The sequence below is a fragment of the Tachypleus tridentatus genome, chromosome 6 (assembly GCF_004210375.1).
Source record: "Tachypleus tridentatus isolate NWPU-2018 chromosome 6, ASM421037v1, whole genome shotgun sequence".
In the NCBI taxonomy this organism is placed as follows: domain Eukaryota; kingdom Metazoa; phylum Arthropoda; class Merostomata; order Xiphosura; family Limulidae; genus Tachypleus; species Tachypleus tridentatus.
This window is the reverse complement of record NC_134830.1, coordinates 114,831,604-114,855,513: the sequence shown is the minus strand read 5'-3', so window position 1 is coordinate 114,855,513 and position 23,910 is coordinate 114,831,604. Positions and strand designations below refer to the sequence as shown.

Below are 23,910 nucleotides of genomic sequence, written 5' to 3'. Positions count from 1 at the left end.
GACTTAACAATGAGTCTTTTAACTATGTGTTAAACATTGAAGTCACTCCTTAGTTCTTTGCTCATACTCTGTTAATTTAGTTAAGTTCAGTATTATTTCGTCATTTATCCAGCCGATCCTCTTGTTCAAAGAGGACCTACCTAATACACTATAATACTGTTTTAAAAAGGACCTACTTAATACCATATAATGCTGTTTTAAAGAGGACCTACTTAATACTCACTGATACTGTTTTAAAGAGGTCCTATCTAATACTCTATAATACTGTTTTAAAGAGGACCTACCTAATACTCTATAATATCGTTATAAGGAGGACCTACCAAATAATCTGTATTACAGTTATAAAGAGGACCTACCTAATACTCACTGATACTGTTTTAAAGAGGTCCTATCTAATACTCTATAATACTGTTTTAAAGAGGACCTATCTAATACTCTATAATATCGTTATAAGGAGGACCTACCAAATAATCTGTATTACAGTTATAAAGAGGACATACCTAATACACTATAAAATCGTTTTAAAGAGGATCCACTTTATAGTTTTCGAGAGAATAAATAGTTTTATCTCAAAATGCTACAACTTATCTACTCGTGTAAATCCTGAGAAAAAATTGTGTTCAGGTTTTATTAAGTGTATCATTTACTTCGTATTGTTCCTTTATTTTTCTAACTTACTGATTTACAAACTAACAAAATTTATTTTTTATGTTTTTGAAGAAAAAAAATGTTTAAAAATATTAGCAGTCAAATTTTAGTATGTTTTTCAGAAGGAACTGTTTATGGAGAATTGACTTTGAATATTTGAAAAAACCTAAAATATTTCAAATCTATTGAATATTTTTTCTTCAGACTTAGTAATATGTTGTTGTTCTTTTAATCTTAAAACTGAAAGTCGATCGTCCAGCAACTGGCGACTGTTTTTGTTATCACAATGTCCGACAAATAATAAAAAAACACAACAAAAAACTAAAGCTGCCTTTACACGATAATGTCGCCCGGCATGGCAATCTGATGGTCGCGGGTTCGAATCCCCGTCACACCAAACATACTCGTCTTTTCAACCGTGGGGGCGTTACAATGTAACGATCAATCCCCCTATTCGTTGGTAAAAAAGTAGCCCAAGAGGTGCAGGTGGATGGTGATGACTAGCTGCCTTTCCTCTAGTTTTACACCTAAATTAGGAACGGATGGCGCAGAGATCTCTCGTGTAGCTTTGCGCGAAATTAAAGAAAAACAAAAAAACAAAACAAAAATATATACGATAATGTGATATTTCAACAGTAAAACATCCGTGTTCATCGGTTCATCTCTTGTAGAGAAATCTTCGTTTTAAAATTAGTTTTTAATGAGGTTTGTGTCAAAAATTTGAAAAGGTCATTGCCCATAACAAAGTAGTAAATCTGTTTTTTTTTGTAACTAAGCACAAAGCAACATAATGGCCTATCTATGCTCTGTCCACCACGGGTATCAAAACCCGGATCCCAGCGTTCTAAATTTGCAGACATACTTGGGGGCTAGCTAATATGTAGGAGACTTGTTTTTGGTGCTAATCTAGTCAATATAAACTGCGAAAATGTTAGAAATTCATGTTTATCTCTAGTCTCGTTCATAAATACAAAGATTGAAAGAATGGAGTTCACTTGTAAATGTAATGAAAATATGATTCCCGAAGTTAACGAGATCAAAGAGAAAGGTCGTCCAAAGACGTTAGAATCTAATCTAAGGAGGACAAGAAATTTTCGAAGATAAAAGAATGTAACCATTTTCCTTGTTTTAGATCGTTCAATGAGAGGCATACTTAGATACGTTTGATCATACCACAACCAACAAAAGTCTTTAAGGCATACTTGAAAAGAACTCAGGCATGGGGTTGGGGGCACTTAATCTTGAGACATGGGATTGGGTTGTGAGGAATTAATCTCTTGGGAAATGACAAACATATTTCTTTTTTTATTATTCATTCAGCATATGTATAGGAATTTCTTTATTCAATTCACACTACTTACCCCCAGGAAAACTTTTCCCCTCCCTAGAAAACTTTCTACCTACGCCCATGTAGACAGGACGTCCTAGATGTCACAAACATGTTGAAAACTACTTTTACTGTGCAAATCGAGGTCAGAAGGGAATAACCCTGAGGAAGTGTCGTCTTGTTCAGAGAAGATTTGTCATTAACACCGAAACATTTTGAGAGTTTTATTGCGTTTTATTTCTAAACCAGAGACCAAACGCTAAACTTATGTAAAGTTTTGTACGATAAAATGATTTACAGGTTTCGTCTCGTTGAAGCTTGCTACCAAAACTGGTACTTTTTGTATGATCGATTCGCGATTTGTGAAGTAATAAAATTGTAAGAAAATACGTGTTGTTTTTTTTCCTTTTTTCTTTCTTGACCACAGCTACATGTCTGTGGACTTACAACTCTAGGTTTGTGATACCACTGGTGGGCAGAGCACAACTAGCCCATTGTGTAGTTTGTGTTTAATTATGAACAAACCATCCTTTCTTTCTTAAAATAATATTCTTCCTATGATTTATAAAGTGCTATAACACGTGATTTTAGTGTAAACAACATTTTATTTTTCTGATGCTTTTAAATTGAAGCATTTTGTGAAACATTTATTAAGTTCTATTCTTTATTCTAGAAGCTTTCTTTTTAAACTTAGAATGATTCTTAATTCTCACCAGTTCCTTGAATCATGAACTATCTGCACTTTGCCCACTACTGGTATCAAACGCCAAATATTTAATACGTTACGCCTTCAGTCTTATTGTTGAGCCATCTGGTGAAGAGTATTCGTTTGGAAAGTTTATTAGCTTTATTGCGGAAGATTTGTTTGTTGACTTTTAGAAATAGTATTTCATTTTACAAGCTGAATTTGTGTTTGTCAGAAAGCTCTTTGTATAACCGCCCAGAACAATGAGAACCGACAAGAACGCTGATTGTTGGGTTTTGGACTTGTCGTGATGACGTCACTCCTGCGTTCGATTTTTGAAGAAAAAAACAACTAACTCTCCTTTTCTCCAAGTAATGAACCGCTAGGTAAATATATTGTGGTTTAATAAGCCGTATTTAGAAACATTAGGATAGAGGGGCCAGGGAGTGAGTTCAAATGCTTTTCGAGTTTATTATAAAACCAGGGAGATTTGTGTCAAGTAAAAAAATAGTGTGTGTGTTTACTTATAACAAAGCCATATCGGGCTATCTTCTATGTTCACCGAGGAGAACTGAACCCCTAATTTTCATCAATATAAATCCAAAGACTTACCGGTGTTCGAGCAGGGGACAAAATAATAAAAAAATAATCGTAGAATTCCACTATACACTCAGAATACAATATGTCTGTTAAAATAGAGAAGGATAGTTCTGGTAGTCTTTCTCTATCTTTACGTGAAAATTCTAACAAATAAACCCTAACTTTGTTATTTAATAGTAGTTTTACAAACATTTATAACATGATACTTTAATCTCACTGACTATTCATTACTCATATTTACTTATCTTATTTTTACTGTTTTACTCAAAGTTTTTCCCTTAGCTTTCATTGATACTTTGAATGTGCTACCTTTCATTTTGTGTTATACAACGATACTTGTATTAATTAACGTAAAATAAAATACGAGATGTTTACTCCTTTACCTCATGAACCGATAATAAATTATCGGACATATAAGACTTATAACATGCCATTTCTGTCAAACAAACAAAATTCTCAAATAAAGTTATGATAACAAAATTATAAATGTAATTATATTTGGTTTCATCAAATGTTGATCACAACATTAGGATAGTAATGATGTTTGATAACAACAAATGCTGATCACAACATTAGGATAACAATGATGCTTAATAGCATCAAAGTTTTATAGCAACACTAGATAGAGCAGAGAAGTGTACAAATTTTACTAGTTAGTCTAAGGTTTGACAAGAAAATAATCACATTAGATGAGAAAACGTTTTTGTAATACGTTATTAAACATTACACTTCTTTAGTAATTAAGAAAAATTATATTGTTAACTTATTACTTTAAAATTTAGCTAAGTGAATTATAATGCATTTGTTATTTTAAAAAAGTATTCTCGAACAAGGATGCAGCGCTCCTAACGACACAATAAACACTACAAATATTATACTGATAACACAGAAAACAAAAGAATAAAAAATAACAAGTTCTGTTCGGTCAAAAACTTGTGTTATACTCGCTGTAAAATTATCTGGTAGTAAACCGTGTCAAGGCGTGAGTATTTAATAGTGGTTAAAACACGTTCATGTTGCTTTCAATCATTGACGCATTCTCACTCAGTCTCTCGTGCATTGTCCATTGCTGGCAAGGTTACCTCACCAGTGTATTGAGCGTGAGGAACGTAGATGAGCCAGCCGAAAGTGAAAACGTTGTGTCCTTGAAGGCTCAGGTGCTGTAGTTGACCTTGTATAGTGTCATCATGTATTAACCCATGAATGGGCTAAAGTTAACAACCACACAGACTACGTTTAATCATTATATATATTCCTATTTAATGATTAGTACCAGTAAATCTTTGTCAGTGATGTACAAATAAATATATTTTACTGTACGTTGTATCAGTTAGCATCAGGACTACGTTCATTCTAAACAGATGTTTTGAATTCGAGGGAAATTATTCAAGGCCAAACAGTGAATTTAAACAGAAAATATTGCATGGTAGAACAATATAGGTGGAACAGAAGGCGGGGTGAATAAACAGTCACTATTTATGATTGGCTGGTAGAGTCACCTATAGTTATTATGAGATCCAACGATGAAATGAAGATTTTTTTTAAACTGTGGCAGCAAATATAAGAAGCCAAAATCGTGACATCCGCCAATTCGTTCTTGTGCTGAAGGTAAGAAATGTCTAGTTCTTGGTGTGTATGTGTGTGTGTACATACGTTAAGGTGATTTATGTACCGAAAATAATCCAGTTTCTTTGTTCAAAGGAGTTGAAAATTTGATAGCAAAGAACAAAATACCAACTGAATTAACGTCTCTATTTTAAGACAAAATAAGTTAAAGGTCCCATACATCGGGTTTGCACCATACACAATAAAAAACTGTGTTTTTATATCATACAAATACCTATATGTATATCTCTTTTTAATGCTTTAAAGCTTTCTCAGCTTTCTTTGTTCAATGGAGTATAAATCAATATTAAATTTCAAATAGGCAGATAATTCACAACTTTGTTATTTGTAAACATAGTTAAAGTCCTGTGATTTTTATATATTATTTGTGATCAACAGGGTTAAGAAAATGCAACTTCGACTTGAATGCTCTATTGTTCTACTGTATGTATTAGCTGGACTACTCCACGGTCAAATAACGAACAAGGGAAGCTGCGCTATTTTTGACTCAAAACATAAATTTCATTTTGCTCAGGTAAGTCCTTGTTTTATTTTATAAACATTCATGCATATATATTTATATCTTATTTGTTTTTTTCTTAAATGGAAAGCTACACAATGAATTGTTTGTGCTTTGTCCACCGCAGGTACCTAAACCTGATTTTTAGCATCATTATCCTTTAGGCTTACCATTGATCTTCCAGAAATCACTGAAAATTATATTCAGTAATTTACATGGCCACGTGCAAATAACTACTGGTTCTAGAAGCTTCCGAAGTCACAAATTAGCTAGAGACTATTCTGGGGCTCAATGTCGGTTAATCAGTGATGTCGAGGAAACCCACTTGTAGAGAAATATATATGTAAAAACTGCTTGTTTGGGTTGACAATGACCAAAGAAGGTCGAAACGTTGTGCGCTCCTCTACGTAAAAAAATTTCTTAACCCAAACGAGCCGTTTTTACATATAAATGTCGGTTAATGTTATACTTCAGTAGTCTAGTAGTGCATTTATACAGAATGGTACAAGTTATTTTCCTTACTTTACAATTTAATAATTAACTCACTAAGGAATTACATTAACGCAGTTTTCAGTATTTTGCAGCAAAACTTAAATAGTTTTTGTTGAGATACCAGTAGGCTTCTACGTGTGCACCTTTAATGGCTTTCAGCACATCTAACCGATTTCAGTCCACATTTGCAGCAACATTTCAACTGTTACAGTGGCGATGGCGTCTGTTTTTCTGGCTTGTAGATACATGATGTTTGCTGTAGGTATGCGATACACGATATCTTTAACATATCCCCATACTTTATTCTTGTACTGGCGTCTGTAGTTACGATGCAACACAGTCACTGACTTGGTCTCTGCAAACCAAACGACGCATTGAGCCTTTTCTTGCACATTTCACTTTACAGGGTAACATTACTCACCATAGTTAAAGAAACACAACAAAAACTATTTAGGTTTAGTTACAGGATATTGAAAACTGCATGGTTGTATTTCTTTAATCATTTAATTATCAAATTTAAATATACGAAAAACAGTTTTTGGACCACCTGTATACCGTAATTTTGTTTTGTTTATTCAACAACACTTTAGGATTCTCATTGTGTAAATGCTTTTCAAAATAAAAATATGTTTATATTTTACTATATTTTGTCCTGAGACTCACAGTTTAGGAGTAACTTCAATAATATACTGATTTTCGAACATATTAATACAGTTGCGACACAAACATGTGTCTACGAATGATGGACCGAGCGTAGCCTTAGATTAAGAACTCAAGCTCGCTAATCATAAAGCCACGCCCGGCTCATCATTCGTGGACACATGGGACGCGAACCATTGTCTCGAAAACGCACTTGGCTTTTTGAGGCTGTGGGTGCACCACAAGAGTAACAATCAAATAAAACCTTTGAGTCATAATAAAGAAGCATAAAATTAATCAGTGGGTGCTCTTGTTCAGCTGTTTTATTTCTAGTACATCTGTTCAAAACTGAGGACGACTGATGCAGATAACTTTGTGTGAATATCCGAAACAAACAAACAAAGCATAGACGATTCCACCATATACATGTATATAATAATACTGTTGTTTTGTCACTTTGATATAATACCTCTTCGTGTTGCTATTCTTTTTTTTCATTTCAATTTAAGGACTTTTATATTTGTCTTCTTAGTCCTCTCGATGTAGCAAATCGTTGTGTTTCGAAACGATGGAAACAGTTTTGAATGTTTTGGTAAATAAACATCCCTGTACCCGTTTTTTTATGACGTACAATAGTTAATAAATAACTTTGTTAATACGTATTTGTTTGTATGTATAACAATTAGTATACACGAAAGAGGTTTTGTTTCATACCAACAAGATGAAAAATACCTAGCAATTCAGCTCTAGAAAGGTCTTTAAAGAGTTGTTAAAACGCACGTTTGGAAAAACATTCTGTCACAATTGACGTTTCTTGTCGAATAGTCTGTGAAGTATTTTGTGAATGGGAAATAGAGACGATGTCATACGCGTAATAAATCATATAAACCATTTGCAGCTTGATATGGAAGACAAACATAATGTTTTTACACATGATAAATCATGTAAATCATCTGTGGTTTGACGAAGAAGAGTTTTCCTCACTTTCTAACTTCACATCAATGGTTCTCAAAGCTGGTATATAACGTCTCTTTTGTAATCCTACCTGTGAATACAGATGTATTTTTCCCTTATAGAGCCCCCCTTTAAATTGGCCAACGGTATGTTTACAGACTTATGATACTAAACTCTAAGGTTCGAAACTCGTGATGAATAGAGTGCAGATAGCCTTTTGTGTATTTTTCCTGTAAAACAAACAAACTCTATATATATAGTGGCTCTATTTATGAATAAATTTGTTTAAGCATTGACGGTAAGGCTACTTTAGGATGTTTGTTTGCCTCCCTTTCCCAGCAATTTTGTAATTTCTGGTCCGAATAACAGCTTCTTTTGGTTCCAACATGACAGACGCCAAATTTCTCAGTTCATTAATTTTTTTGATGTTTCAAATGACAACTCTTTTCTTTAAGACAGATGCTATCTCGTAAAAAAACAACAACAACGAAACAATCACTACTCTCTCAATTATATGACGAATTATTCTTGTCATCAAAGCGCAAGACACGTAAAACACTCGTCAAAACGAATCTTATATTATTTCCCAATGGTTATAAGACGTGGTGAATATTAATGGTTACTTTGTTGTTCCAGTTACACTGGTAAGTTTGACTTTTAACTAAACCTAAATCAGGTTGCAGTTGTTATATTTAGAGCTTTCCCACAAAGCTACACAAGGGCTACCTGACCATAGCCGTCCTAAATTTGAGAATTATAGACGAGAGGGAACTAGTAAAAAGCACCGCCCCCTCTTCCCGCCATCTTTTAAGATAATCTTGTTCGACTGAAGGGTGTGATTTGATAGTCACGGACAGAGGAACATCTGGTTGTTTTTCAGTTTTAAGAACGAGAACTCCTAGATTCAAATCTGGGCATACTAATCTCTAGGCCACGCTCATTTCTTCAGGCAGTAATAATTTTCATTCCACTACAGAACACCGTGGTGTATATAGATATTTTTAAAACAAGCAGAAAGAAATATGTGTAATGTAAGGTTCATAACTCTCTCTTCAACATCGTTCGTCTTTCCTTTAGCTCCACGATGACAATTCCACAGATTTATGACGCTGATAATCAAGTGTCGACACCCGTGGTGGGCACAGTACAAATAGCCCATTGTTCAGTCTTTGTGCTTAATAAAAAGCAAAACCAAAATGCTTCCTCCCTAAGGAAGTAAAAACAAAACAAAATCCACTTCTTTGTTGTTATCAGAACAATATCGGAGTAACACCTTTCTTAAAACTAAAGCTATACTTGTTCTACTTGTTTCATCGTAACTCCATGTAAATTAAGGCTATATTTGTTCTACCTATTTCGTCATATTTCCATGTAAGCTAAATCTATATTTGTTCTATTTGTTTCGTCAAATTTCTATGTAAGCTGAGTCTATATTTGTTTATCTCCTTCGTCATATTTCCATGTAAACTAAGGTTATATTTGTTCTACTTGTTTCGTCATATTTCCATTCCATGTAAACTAAGGCTATATTTGTTCTACTTGTTTCGTCATATTTCCATTCCATGTAAACTAAGGCTATATTTGTTCTACTTGTTTCCTCATACTTCCATGTAAATTAAAATTATATTTGTCTACCAGCTTTGTCATATTACTAGGTAAACTAATTCTATATTTGTTCTACCTGCTTCATCATATTTCTGTGTAAAGTAATCCTATAATTGTTCAACTTGTTTCATCGTATTTCCATGTAAGTTAGGTCTATATTTGTTCTACCTGCTTCGTCATATTTCTACGTATACTAAGTCTATATTTGTTCTACCTTCTTCATCATATTTCCATGTAAGTTAAGTCTATATTTGTTCTAACCGCTTCATTATATTTCTATATAAGGTAAGCTTATATTTGCCTACCTGCTTCATCATATTTTGTGTGAACTAAGGCTATATTTCTTCTACTTGTTTCATCACATTTCCATGTAAGCTAAGTCTATATTTGTTCTACCTGCTTCTTCGTATTTCCATATAAACTAAGTCAATATTTGTTTTACTTGTTTCATCATATTTCCATGTAAGCAAAGTGTATATTTGCCTACCTGCTTCATCATATTTCCATGTAAACTAAGGCTATATTTGTTGTCCTTGTTTCATCATATTTCCGTATAAGCTAAATCTATATTTCGTCTACCTGCTTCATTACATTTCCACGTAACCTAAGTCAATATTTGTCCACCTATTTCGGGATATTTTCATGTAAACAAAGGCTATATTTGTTCTACCTGCTTCATCATATTTCTATGTAAGATAAGTTTATATTTATTCTACCTGCTTCATCGTATTTCCAGGTAAGCTAAGTTTATATTTGTTCTACCTGCTACGTCATATTTTGTGTAAACTAAGGCTATATTTTTTGTACTTATTTCATCACATTTCCATGTAAACTAAACCTATATTTGTTCTACCTGCTTCGTCATATTTCCACGTAAACTAAGGCTAAATTTGTTCTTCCTGCTTCGTCATATTTCTATGTAACCTTAGTCTATATTTGTTCTACTTGTTTCCTCATACTTCCATGAAAACTAAAGCTACATTTATCTATCAGCTCCGTCATATTTCCATGTAAACTAATTCTTTAATTTTTCAACTTGTTTCATCGTATTTCCATGTAAACTGAAGCTGCATTTGTAAACCTACTTTGTTTAACTTTTTTCGTTATATTTCTATGTAAACTAAAGCTATATTTGTCGTACTTGTCTCATTACATTTCCATGTAAACTAAGTAAATGTTTGTTGTACCTCCTTAATCATTTTTCCATGTAAGCTAAGCGTATGTTTGTCCTACCTGCCTCGTCATATTTTTACTTAAACTAAGTCTATATTTGTTCTACTTGCTTTGTGATATTTCCATGTAAATTAAATCTATGTTTGTTCAATCTTGCGCATGTTCATGTAAACTAAGGCTGTATTTGTTCTGCTTGTTTCGTCATATTTCCATGCAAAATAAATCTATATTTGTTCTATTTGCATCGTCATATTTACATGTAAACTTTATTTTTCAAGTTGGGGTGAAGGGTTCATCATGCTATTTAAGTTACAAATGACATTTTGACCTTCAGAATCAATGGCCAGTAACATAAGTACTGGCAGTCCCAAGGTCAGTGCTAAGTCCTTTTTCGGACAATACTGGTTTTGCTATATTTTTCTCGACAGATATGACCTTGTGCTTCAGAAAAAGTCTTGACCGCGTAAAGACGCACAAAAACGAAACAATTGTTTGACGTTTAATATTATCGAGGCTAACAGAATTTGTGAAGAATATTGTTTCCATCGTGTAAATACAAGAAAGGAACAATGCAGTAATGTTTAATATTACAGACATAAACAGAATTAGCGATAATATTGCTTCGATCACGTAAATATAAAAAGGACATAATGCAATAATAATATTTAATATTATCGACATAAACAGAATTAGTGAGTAATATTGTTTCGACCACGTAAATATAAGAGAGAAAAATTAACTGTAATATTTAATATTATCGACATAAACAGAATTAAGGAGGAAAGTTTAAACCACATCAAGACAAGAATCAAAGAGTATACTGATGTTTGACATTGACGACATAAAAGATCGATCTTACGAGGAATATTGTGATAGTTCTTGCCGTTGTTGTTGAACTGTAATCTCATATTGTAAATATAGAATGTCGACATGCCTAAAAAATTATTAAAGTAGCTGGGATTTGTTTCAGTTTAAAGCTACGCAATTTGCTAGCTGATATCTATCTATCCATCGCGGGGACTCAAACGCAGACTTTAATGTTGAACGTTTGTAAATATACTGCTCAAAATATGAACTTCATGAGATCCACATGTAAAGCAACAAGTATTCAACTTTACTGTGACATTGAGTGGTTAGTGTTATAATCATGGTTCGCCTCATACAGAAACAAAAGGGAATCGTCAATAGCTGCGTCTCTTTAAATGTTTTTAGGCAGAATTAGAGCAAATTAATCAATGAAACATTTTTATTTTTTGAATTAGCTGTATTTTTCTGAACCAGTAATACCAAACGAGAGGGGCAGGCTCACATCAGATTCTATTTTGTTATTCATCAGGATCCCTACCTGCCTGCCCTAAAATTGAAATTATTTTAGGTGGGATTAGAGTAAATTACTCGATGAGACTGTGGGGGAGGTTAAACACATCAATCAAAAATGTTTGACCTCCCGAGTCCGAAACTGTAATTAGATCTTAAATCAGTCACGAGATGACGGAGTAAGCACGGCATGGCCAGGTGGTTAAGGCGTTTGACTGGTAATGTGAGGGTCACGGGTTCCAATCCTCGTTACATCAAACATGCCGTTGGAGCGTTATTATGTGACGCTCAATTCTACTATTCGTTGGTAAAAGAGTAGCCCAAGAATTGGCGGTGGGTGGTGATGACTAGCTCCTTTCCCTCTAGTTTTACATTGTTAAATTAGGGACGACTAGCGCAGATAGCCCTCGTGTAGCTGTACTCGAAATTTAAAAAAAATGATGTTTCTCAGGTTTTAAGTGTTTTATATGTGTGTGTGGGTATACGTTAATGGAAATTAAAAATAATAACAAAAAACTAGAAAAAACAGATGACGAAACTATGAGCTAAAGGTTTGCATTTCAAAAACAACAACTTAGAGCAATTCCACAAGCCGCTCCGCCGCGGCTAAAAATTATTAGACTGTACCTTTTATAGAGATAAAAACAACAAAATCCAGATATTCCAAAACTACTATAAATAAATAACTGTGCGGATAGGAGTGTGAAAAAATGGCATTTCCCCTAAATAGTGAACGGAAAGTGTCCACCCTCGTATTTAACACGTATTATAAATGTAACCTGAATTAGGTTTAGTAAGCGTATATAAGACTGTAGTAAAAGGCCATCGCTACTTCTTATTAATATTTGTTTTTATATATTTTTTACGAGTTTCTTGAAGTGTCGTTCAACTAACGTGTGAAGATAATACTGGACACGAAAGCAGTTGATGCATGTCCTAGATCCCACCCACAAAGTGTGACCGTCGCGGCCACATCAGTTTCAGCTAGCTGATGTTAACAATGTGATTTCTGCTCAGAACTCTGAATGCTTCAAAAGTAAAAAAAATCATCCAAGCACAAGTACAATTGACGCAAGTAACCATGACAATATCGGAAACCAAACGTGTCGTCATCTGACTAGTGACGTGCGGGAGAAAAGAAATAACATTTGTTATAAGGTGTCGGTTTAGGATTTTGTCTTGACCTTTTTAGTGGATCTGTTTTAGTACCTGTATGAACACGCTGTTTCCCTAAGAAACGAAAACCAAAAAACGAAATAAGGGGATCTCAAACGTAGAAACTTCAACCTTATTCCGTCTACGTTTCCAAAATGTCAACCTTATTTTGTCTACATTAGAAAAACTTCAATCTCATTCTATCTAGGTAACCGAAAATTTTGATTCAAGAAACACTTCGCTCATTGGAAAAACTGAATAAAATTTGGAACTGTGAATTGTTAACTGTGGATTTACACGTTTGTTTGTTTCTACATTTCGCACAAAGCAACGCAAGGGCTATCTGCGCCATCGGTCCCTAATTTAACATTGTAAGACGAGGGGGAAGGCAGCTAGTCATCACTGCCCACAGCCAACTCTTGGGCTAATCTTTTACCAACGAATAATAGGATTGACTGTCACATTATAACGACTCCTGCGACTGAAAGTGCGAGCATATTTGGTGTGACAGGCATTCGAACCCGCGATCCTCAGATTACAAGTCGAGAGCCCTAACCACCTGATCATGCCGGGGCCTGTTAAGTGTGAGAAGACACTCTTTAAAAAGATTTAGTTTCAATAAATTTAAGTTTAGTAGTAGTTAAAATCATATAAGCGGATTTTATATCTCATGTTTTTGCTCAGTTTTTGTATGTAATATAGAAGAGTAGTTAAGGCCATTTGCCATCGTCCGTAATTTCAAATTCTTGACCCGAAGGAAAGCAGCCAGTCAACACCATCCTACTACCCACCATCCACATTGAGGAATTGAGAGTTACTTTTATAACGCACCACAGCTGATAGCGAGGGGAATGTTTTGTGGTATCACACAGATTTGAACCCGCTTTGCTCGCTCCAACATTCATGACTCCATCATAGGGTCAACCCAGGCGTCATTTTTTTCTTTTTGTTTTTCAGTAAAATAGAATAATTACACGTATAAAAATTACAGAGAATCTTGGAAAATACGTGAACTGGGGTTTATTTCTTATATAATCTGATTCTAAAATGACGTTAAACATGGCACTCCAAATAGATTCTACTTTACTCGCTAAGCTGACTCCAGTGGCTGAGAGATAAATCTTATGGGTTTACACCGCTAAAAGTTGGGTTTTGATACTCGTCGTGAGCGCAGCACAGATAGCCCATGTGTAGCTTCTCCAGTACCTGAAATGTATTCATATATCTGTAAAAAGTAATCCCATAAATATTTAAAAACCATTAAATTTTCAGTTGTCTAGAATTCTACATAAATATAACTTTTAAAGAGTGAACACAAATGTTACTTCGTTGGATGTGGTTTTATTTAGTATTTAATATTAAAAAAAAAACATACCTGATTTATAGTCGAGGAACACTTACGACACGTTTACCATTCAGTTTGTCCCCTTCATCACCAGTATTCTAAACTTAAGTACTAATCTTATTTAACTTTTATACATATTATGAAAAGTCACACGACCATTTTAGATAAGTAGAATTGCAATAAAATCTCCAATTAGTTGTTGCTTTTAATTAAGCACAAAGCTACACAAACGGCTATCTGTGCGCTGCCCACCACAGGTATTGAAAGCTGGTTTTTAGCGTTTAAGTCCACAGATATACTGCTGTGCCACTAGGGGCTCTCTAATTAGTTAACTTTTACGTATCATAATAAGTGACGAGAACACCTGAATGTGTAGAATTACGCTAGAATTTTACATATTATAATAGGTGACACGAACATTTGGGCATGCAAAATTATAATAAAATTGTTAATTACTTTTTTAATATCCAAAAAATAGAACTATTTTGGATGAGTGTAAATAGGATAAAATCCCTGCTATTACATATTATGGTAAGTGGCACGAACAGTTGGATGTATCGAATTACAATAACATTAACGCGGAAAGAGCATGAATAATTTTGATGATTTGAAACAAAATAACATCCCTAATTGATTAACTTGTATACATAATGTTGTTGTTTTTTATTTTATTAGTGAAGAGAATTACGTTTAAATTAACTTCACTTCACATTCTCCAACATGTCTGCACTTCAGAATGATGACAAGTTTGTGGACTTACAACGCTAGAGACTGGATTTCGATATCGGTAGCGGGAAGCGCAAGGGAACTCTATTATGTTAGCTTAGAGACAAAACAAATTTTATAACATTTCAACATCTAGAAATGCTTGACTTTTTTTGGAGTTACTTATATCCAGTGCTAACAATATATTTTCTTTAAACTGTAGTTTTACAACGGAGGATGGTACATTGTAGAAGGGTACCCAAATCGTTTTTATGAAGATTCGGTCTGCCATGAATGGTCCTTAGCCACTGATGGAAAATATGTATACATCAACGAAACTGTTTTCAACGTGAAGTGAGTAACATTTCCTGCTTTGATATATTAGTTGCACTTTTTCCTGTTGTATTGATCATGTTTGTTGTGCAATCTGTAATTTAGGGCACTAAAAGCCATGTGCAACTAATAACTTACATAATATAAATTAATTTGGCATGTAGGTTTCAAAGTCCAAGCTTATCTGGACTATATACATATCGTTAATATATATATTCAAAGCGCTTAACACTTTGTTTTAATCAGATTCAAATATAACGAAAATATAAAAAAAAGTGATTGAACTTTGATGAAACTTAATGGATATATGTAGAATATTTCTGCCAAAACATTGTCCAGGTCCGTTCATAACGATTACCATACGAACATATTTAATATTTTTGTGAGGGAAATATGATTAACGCTACGTGACGGAGTTATGAATTGTCTTTTGTCACAGGACACAACTGAATATGCGATGCAAATGATACCTAAGTCACACATCGACAGTCCTTAATTGGTACGGGATCAGAGAACTGTCTAACCTTCTTCTATAAAAAAAAAAAAAAACACATCAGACCTCACGCTTAACGTGCTCTGGACAGATAACCGTCCAAATATAGAGGTCATGGCTGCATATTTTTTTTTGTGTGTGATCATGGCACCCACTCAACAACACATATTTAATACGATTACGCTCGCAGAAATAAATAAATCTCAATCCTGGAGCAAAATAGGCGTGTCAAATCAAAACGCAAGTGTTTCCACTTCAGTGTAATGCTTGAGGGGACAAGTTCATAGATGTACAGAATAAACCTTACAATCATACAAGACAGCGGCTTTAAATGTATCAAAAGTCTGGGTTCGAATTTCGCGCAAAGCTACATTGTGGATATCTGCGCTAGTGGTCTCTAACTTAGCAGTGAAAGACTAAAGAAAAGACTAGTTATCATCGCCAACTCTTGGACAACTCTTTTACCAACAAACAGTGAACTTGACCGTGACATAATAACACACTCTCGGTTGAAAAAGCGAGTATGTTTGATGGGCTGGAGGATTCGATAACGTATTGCACAAGTTTACTCAAAGCAACAAAACATAATGCACCAGCATTTGTAAAATAAATAAACCTTCACATACTTACATTCATTGTTGTTTCACAGTTTGTATTCTTTCTAGAACAAAAGATTACACACAAATAAGTACCAAATACAGTTCTCTAAAAAAAGACAGAGAATTCCAAATAAAAGAAGGCACTTTAAATCATCATACTAGCATTTATACACAAAAAAAACTTTTTTAAAATTTTGCCATTTCTGGTTTGACTTAATCTTTACACTATAACAATGTATTTAATTGCTCGTCAGACTTACTAACTTATTACAACAATCTTGATGTAAAACTAAACTTGTTTTCAAAAGGAAAGGTACGATTTTATTTTTTAGGTATTCCGATAGAGAATAAGTCGTAATATTCTTTGTAGAAAGGCTGTAAATACAACAGTAATTAAACAACTGTTATGGTATATAAAACTTTTTGTTGGTTAAGTGTGATGTATAGATAGACAATTTGTGTAACATTACATTACAGTATGAATGATAATAATTATTAATAACTCTTTTATTATTTCATTTTTGCAACAAGGGTTATTTAATGCCCCAGGTTTTAGTTTTACTTTTGGTCCTCATGAGAGACAGTACAAGTATAAATCTGTCCCAGTTTCTTTGTACGTCAATGTTAGTTTGATACAGTACGGTTTCTAATTATACACTGTTCTTTTAAACTTCACTTGAAAATAATCTGCCAAAGAAAAATCACACGGTTTAGTGTTACCTCTCTCGATGTTTCATTTTTAACCTAACCAGTTATTGGGCAGCTGCAGAAGTAGAGGTTTGAAGACCTGCACAACCGCGAAAAATAAAATAAAGAAGAAACATATTTCTTTAGAGTAGCTTCAAACCAAGTTAAGCACGTTGTTGTTAATTTTATTTATCATTATTTAATTAGATAAACCTTTGTCAACCCTTGTTTGTCTGTAATTTTCAAACATCATACAATAAATATTTGATTGCGTTCAGTGTCGCGCAGATAGGCCTCTTATATCTTTGCGACGAATTCAAAACAAACTAACCGTCCAGTATTAGGAGGTGAATGTCCAAGCTAACCAGATAATTCTACTTATAAAATCAACATGCTATTATGATGTTTTTTACAAGAAGCCCCTCCAAGGCCAGTAAAGAAAAATCTGTTCAAACTTCTACCAGTTTTATTTCAGTATAATATCATCCAAATCACCAAACATATGAATTGACATATATAGACATTTCCATATTGCATGATGTCAGGTAGACAATCTAAAAAAACAAAAAACTCTTGGTTTACGTCACCATATCAATGCACGTGACAGAAAAAGAGCAGGTCAGGAACATTATTTTACTGCTGCAGAAAGAAAGTTTGTTTGTTTGTTTTTAAATTTCGCACAAAGCTACTCGAGGGCTATCTGTGCTAGCCGTCCCTAATTTAGCAGTGTAAGACCAGAGGGAAGGCAGCTAGTCATCACCACCCACCGCCAACTCTTGGGCTACTCTTTTACCAACGAATAGTGGGATTGATCGTCACATTATAACGCTCCCTCAGCTGAAAGGGCGAGCATCTTTGGCGCGACGGGGATGCGAACCCGCGACCCTCAGATTACGAGTCGCACACCTTAACACGCTTGACCATGCCGGGCTTAAGAAGTAAATATTTTCGTCTGCTCCATTGTTCTATTATTTACACGCGAGTAAAACCATAACTAATAAATATAATCGTCAATAATTCTGAGATGAATTTATTATTAACACCGAGTTATTTAGAACTCCAGTTTTCTGCTATCTCATAAAAAAAGTGACTCTAAGCATATATCTATAAAATATAAAGAAAAATCGTAAGTCACACAATGTGATACAAACAATAGTAAATTTACCTAACACGACTAATGGTATTAGGTGGTTGTTATAACTTTCACACATCAAGAGTGCGAGTGCCTCCCTCCCCAATAGAAGAGCGATACGTCCAAGAACTTACAACGGTAGCAATCGACTTTCAATACACATGGTGGACAGAGAACAGAGAGTATATTGTGTATGTTGTGCTTAATTTGAAACAAAATATCATCTGAATACTACACGGGTAATAGTAATAGAATAAGCATCAACCTTAGCTCAGGTTATCATATTTTGATATCATCAATACTCTTTATAATATTCCTTTCAACAATTCAACTTTTCATTCAAGTGTTTATCCTATTTTATTCACACCTGTGAAAACTGAATAAGTTTAAGACAATAAAAGAATAAGTTCTTCTATAGGTATAACTGATTGAAACGGTAATTTTGTCCGTGTGTACTCAGCGAATTGGTACTTAAGTATCATGTTACACTATCTAAATTTGTAATATAAACAAAACAGGTAAACGTTGAAATCGAGTCTATAAACTCAGAATGTAGATAAAACATGTAAATGTAAAGAATTTGTGTTACCTTCATGTGTTAAGCCTCCAAAATAAGAATTAAGCCTCAAAACTTAGAATATAAAGTAAACAGGTTAAAGCCAGAATTAAATGTCCAAACTCAGAATATAGACAAAACAAGTAAACGTTGGAATTGAGTTTTCAAACTCAGAATATAGGCAAAACAGGTAAACGTTGGAATTGAGTTTCCAAACTCAGAACATAGACAAAACAAGTAAACGTTGGAATTGAGTTTCCAAACTCAGAATATAGACAAAACAAGTAAACGTTGGAATTGAGTTTCCAAACTCAGAATATAGACAAAACAAGTAAACGTTGGAATTGAGTTTCCAAACTCAGAATATAGACAAAACAAGTAAACGTTGGAATTAAGTTTCCAAACTCAGAATATAATTAAACTGAATTAGTCAACTGCTCAGAATTTCTGAATAAAGTAGCATCTTTCTATAGCTGTTTATTTGTACTTGAATCTATATAACATTAAAAATAAGGTACTCATAGTAATTTAAAGAGAATTGTTTTTAATTAACTGAGTGATCACTTATTTGTCTTTGTATTTCCTTTTCAGGAAACACGATTTTGAATCCCTACAGGGCAAGGCTCGATATCAATCTAAAGGAAGTGTTAACTGTCTTCTTCTGAGTCCTGGACTAAAGAGTCGTTAGTAAATAAATATATACAAAAAAATGATTTCACAAGACCAAAGTATTAATATTTCTTTGATAAAAATATCAGTATTAACTTAGATTATGTAATATAATGTCATTACTTATTATTACTGACAAATTTATAAATGAATCACATACTTTAAAAATATTTTGAATCTTTCAATTTAGAAATATGGTGCTTTTTTTATTGGTTGACTGTTTCAGTAGCGCCATCTCATGACAGAATTTGAGTATCAATCAGACATATATATACAGTTAAGATAATCACTTTGTTTAAAAAAATAGCAGAAAATTTCACTATAGAATTGTATACAAAATGTCATTGGCACCCACAGAAATATTTTTAAGGGACATAAAACATGTATTTAAGGGATCAGCTTCTACAATGTAAGTCAACAGAGTAAAAGAATGTGCGTTATGTGTACTTAATCGCAAACATAAAATTACAGTTTTAATAAATATTACTAAAAATATTTGGTTTAACTACGATGTTAAATTTACATTATAATACGTGCAATTTTTGTGAAATGTAAGAGAGGGCAAATGCCCTCTTTTGCTCTATCCTGTGGGCGCCCGCGCGAAAATATTCATTATAAATAAAAAGTATGGATTTCTACAACTAATTCTCCCCCAAATTACAAAAATGTTGAAATATATATTGTGATATATAACAATTTGTTTGTTTCCTTTGAATTTCACACAAAGCTGCACGAGGGCTATCTGCGCTAGCCGTCCATAATTTACCAGTATAAGACTAGAGGGAAGGCTACTCTTTTACCAATAGTGGTATTGACCGTAACATTATGACGCTCACACGGCTGAAAGGGCTAGCATGTCTGTGACGGTAATTTGAACTCACAACCCTCAGATGACGAGTTGAGCACATTAACCACCTAGCCATGGATATAAGAATATCGTGCTAACGCCGTTTGCATGAGTTCCGTCGAATATTTTTCTAGTTATCCGCCGTTTCACTTTTTACGTTTAATTAACTGAACGATTCGGACAGTAGGCTACTTATTTCGATGTCTATCTACGAGTCCCTCAATGGGAAGTCTGAGGGTTTACAACACTAGTGTTTCTTCCTGCAAAATATCAGTATAAAACTTTTTATTACATATATATTATATATCCCACAAATAACCGTTTTCAATCAAAGGCTACAGGAGGTGAACAATTGACTGGGACAACTACCGAAACCTTGTTTGTAATAATTCTGTGGTATAGAATTTAAAATGTTGAATTATTTCGTCCTGTTTTTGTTTTCTCAAGTGTTTTTTTTTTCAGGAGAGCATGCTACAGGGCTCTTCAGTTTTTTGGGGGGAATGTGCTATAAAGCATTTCTAGCAAGACACATGTGTACCTCTGGCACCTACTGACCTACAACTTTTTCTCTTCAAAAGGTTGGCAAATGGGATATTGTAAAGAAAATTATTATTTTAGTAGTGATTCGTAAGTCCGCGTTCTTAGTAGAAACTTTTGTGATCACGAATAAAGGTATATATAATAGTTAGAATGATTTCTCTTGATGAAAATAAAAGGTCAGAATTACATACAGTGTACAATAACGTGTTTTTAGATTAATCATTTAAACTACCTTTTGCCTCTTTCAAAGTCACCCCCAAGTGGGACAACGGTATGTTTGCGGACTCACACCTCTAGAAACAGAGTTTCGATACCTGTGGTGGGCAGAACACGGATACCCCATTGTGCAGCTTTGTGCTTAATTCCAAATTCCAAAATCTCTGTCGAAGTCTAAATATTTATAAAATGAGTTAGTTACTATTAACTTACAATATCTTGATTTCTGTCGAAGTCTAAATATTTATAAAATGAGTTAGTTACTATTAACTTACAATATCTTGATTTCTGTCGAAGTCCAAATATTTATAAAATGAGCTAGTTACTATTAACTTACAATATCTTGATTTCTGTCGAAGTCCAAATATTTATAAAATGAGCTAGTTACTATTAACTTACAATATCTTGATTTCTGTCGAAGTCCAAATATTTATAAAACGAGTTAGTTACTATTAACTTACAGTATCTTGATTTCTGTCGAAGTCTAAATATTTATAAAATGAGTTAGTCACTAATAACTTACAGTATCTTGATTTCTGTCGAAGTCTAAATATTTATGAAATGAGTTAGTCACTAATAACTTACAGTATCTTGATTTCGTTAAAACATTGAAAAAAATTTAAATATTGGTTTCAAACGTTTCCATTTTTGATTCCAGTGCCATACGGAGCGGACATGTGTATTATTTCAACGGACTATATCAACTATGGCGTGGTGTACGTCTGCAGACCAGTCAAAGGAAAAAAGAAACAGGAGTACATATACATAATATCAAGAACTCCCACTTTAGAACCGCGACTCAGGGCAAAAGTCTTAATCGATAATATTGTCCGTGGGGGGTTCCAAGTTACACCCTTTGCTCCTATGAATCAACTCTACTGTCGTTCACCTTGATATTTTAGCTCTTAGTACCAGAAAACGTTCATTATTTCTCTAATCAAATATGTCTGATTTTTAAGTGTTTCTAAGAAAATTTATCTGTACTTTAAGCATATTTTCCATGATGAAAACGTACCTGCCACCTCTTCGTTTATGTTGAGCTATTTTGTCAGCTATGAGAAAATAATTCTTAAAGCATCGTAAACTAGTTATCGATGCCTTACAAATTTAGTAAATACAAATGTCTTTAACATGGTTGATCTGCCCCAGCAGTTTGTCGGAATGTTACCGTTTTATACGACTTTAGATAAACTCGAATCAACACATTTAGCGTGTTTTTAACGTAAGACACTATTCATTAAAGTGTCCAAGAAACTGCTTCTTAGTTCGACTTAACGCATTAGCTTATATACAGATCTTGGTTTACAGTTTTGACATTTATTAGTAGTAATTTAATTAAACATACAATAGAAACACATGCTCAAAACACATCTTTTTTTAAATATTGGAAAGAGTGATGTTATTTGAACTTTAGGAATTAAAACTGTAACACTATGTATCCATATACATATAAAAAATTTAATCAGAATATCTTAAACTATTAGGTTGTCCAGAAATAAATGTCGTTTTTGAACTGCGATGTTTGAAAAAGTTTAAACCAGTGTTGTAAAACATGCTTTAATCAAAGTAAGCACCATTTGCTTCAACACACTTTTGCCAACGTGTAACGATGCTGTTTATGCCCCTGCTGTATAAATCTGATTTTCTATAAAAATTTCTTCTGTAGCTGTCTGGTTTTGAAAGCGTTTATTGTCAAAAAGTTGTCAAAATGTTTGAAAAAATTAAAATCTGTATGGGAAAGGTCTGGGGAATAAGGTGGATGAGGCAGAACCTCAATTCCTAATTCGTTTAATTTTTGGAGCATCAACCTTGACAGGTCTCATAACGCCGATTTTGTTGATCTTCAGTCAGCTCATGGGAACCCACTTATCCAACTTTTTCGTTCATCTAAGGATGACTTCCTTCCAAAACCTTCGCGATCTTCAAGACTTTAATCTCAATGTCGAAAGCTTTTCAACCAACACTGAACTGTATACTCAGTAACAAATCCATGGCTGAATGCCTGGTTGATGTTCCGTGTAATTTTGGTAGCTTTTCGTTCAAGTTTGAAGTCGTAGAAGAAAATCAGACGAAAGTCCTTATTGTCTATGCTGCCTTGGGGGTTGCAAAACTTACTCTGAATAGAGTTGAAACAGTAGACAATTAAGGCACTTTGTAAGCAACAAACGTTGGATTAAACCAACCAACCAACGATAAGTTACTCAATATTCAGCTTCTAAATGTCATCGTGAGAATTCCGACATTTATTTCTGGACAACTGAATAACATATGTGTGATACAAAACAATGTGATCAGTTGTAACAAAAAACAAATAAACTAATATTTTAGAAATCCATAACCCAGCTGTGGAACGTTTATAAACGAGAACAATTTACCTGAAATGTTGTCAAAAGTTTTAATTTCTAATATAACGAATGATTAATAACTAAATCTCAAAAAAAAACCATTAAGAAGCTAGTACGTAAACTCACTAATTTTATACACTGAAATTTTAAAGGTTCTAATACAGCTTTAAAGTTATAATCGCAACACTTAAAACGAAAAAAACTTTGACGAATGAAGAGAAATCTAAATCTAAACGTTTTTAGTTTACTAGTCAATGCAATAATTTGATTCTGAGAAAAGGAGCAGGGTGCTACAAAACTATATATATTAAAAAGTAAGTATTTAATGATTGTGTTTAATTACTGAAATTGTTTTCAGGCATTTGTACTTCGTTTAAAGTGAACATTTAAAACGAACAATTTTAAATTAAAATCTTACAAATAGACATAAATAACTTGTTTAGATTAAAATCCTACAAAATTAAACATTAACAGTTTGTTCATCTTAGTTGATAATTATTTACTAAAATTTAATTTTACGTAATTAACAAGTATTACACTTAGCGAAGTCGTCCTTTATAAAAATAACAATATTAATATTTAAATAGATAACAAGATAATTCCTTCAATAAATAACGATGTTATTAACTGCGGACAGGGCAGATAGCACAAACATACATTTTTTTTTATGTTTTAGAGATTTTTATTCTAAGTGCTATCATTTTGTTACTGACGAACTTTGGA

At 33.5% G+C, this 23,910-nt stretch overlaps 1 protein-coding gene across 2 annotated transcripts; it reads left to right on the top strand.

Moving 5' to 3' along the window:
- Nucleotides 1–4,552: 4,552 nt before the first annotated feature.
- On the top strand, nt 4,553–23,180 carry LOC143253363 (apolipoprotein D-like). 2 transcript variants are annotated; one of them, XM_076507127.1, is made up of 5 exons: nt 4,553–4,868; nt 5,265–5,400; nt 14,994–15,124; nt 19,162–19,257; nt 21,501–23,180. In XM_076507127.1, exons 2-5 carry the CDS (start codon nt 5,275–5,277, stop codon nt 21,664–21,666), a joined length of 519 nt encoding a protein of 172 aa, XP_076363242.1. In that variant the 5' UTR covers nt 4,553–4,868; nt 5,265–5,274; the 3' UTR covers nt 21,667–23,180. The 2 variants fall into 2 exon arrangements, with proteins under 2 accessions (XP_076363242.1, XP_076363240.1); XM_076507125.1 differs by having other exon boundaries at nt 4,573–4,868; nt 19,162–19,253.
- Nucleotides 23,181–23,910: the final 730 nt, after the last annotated feature.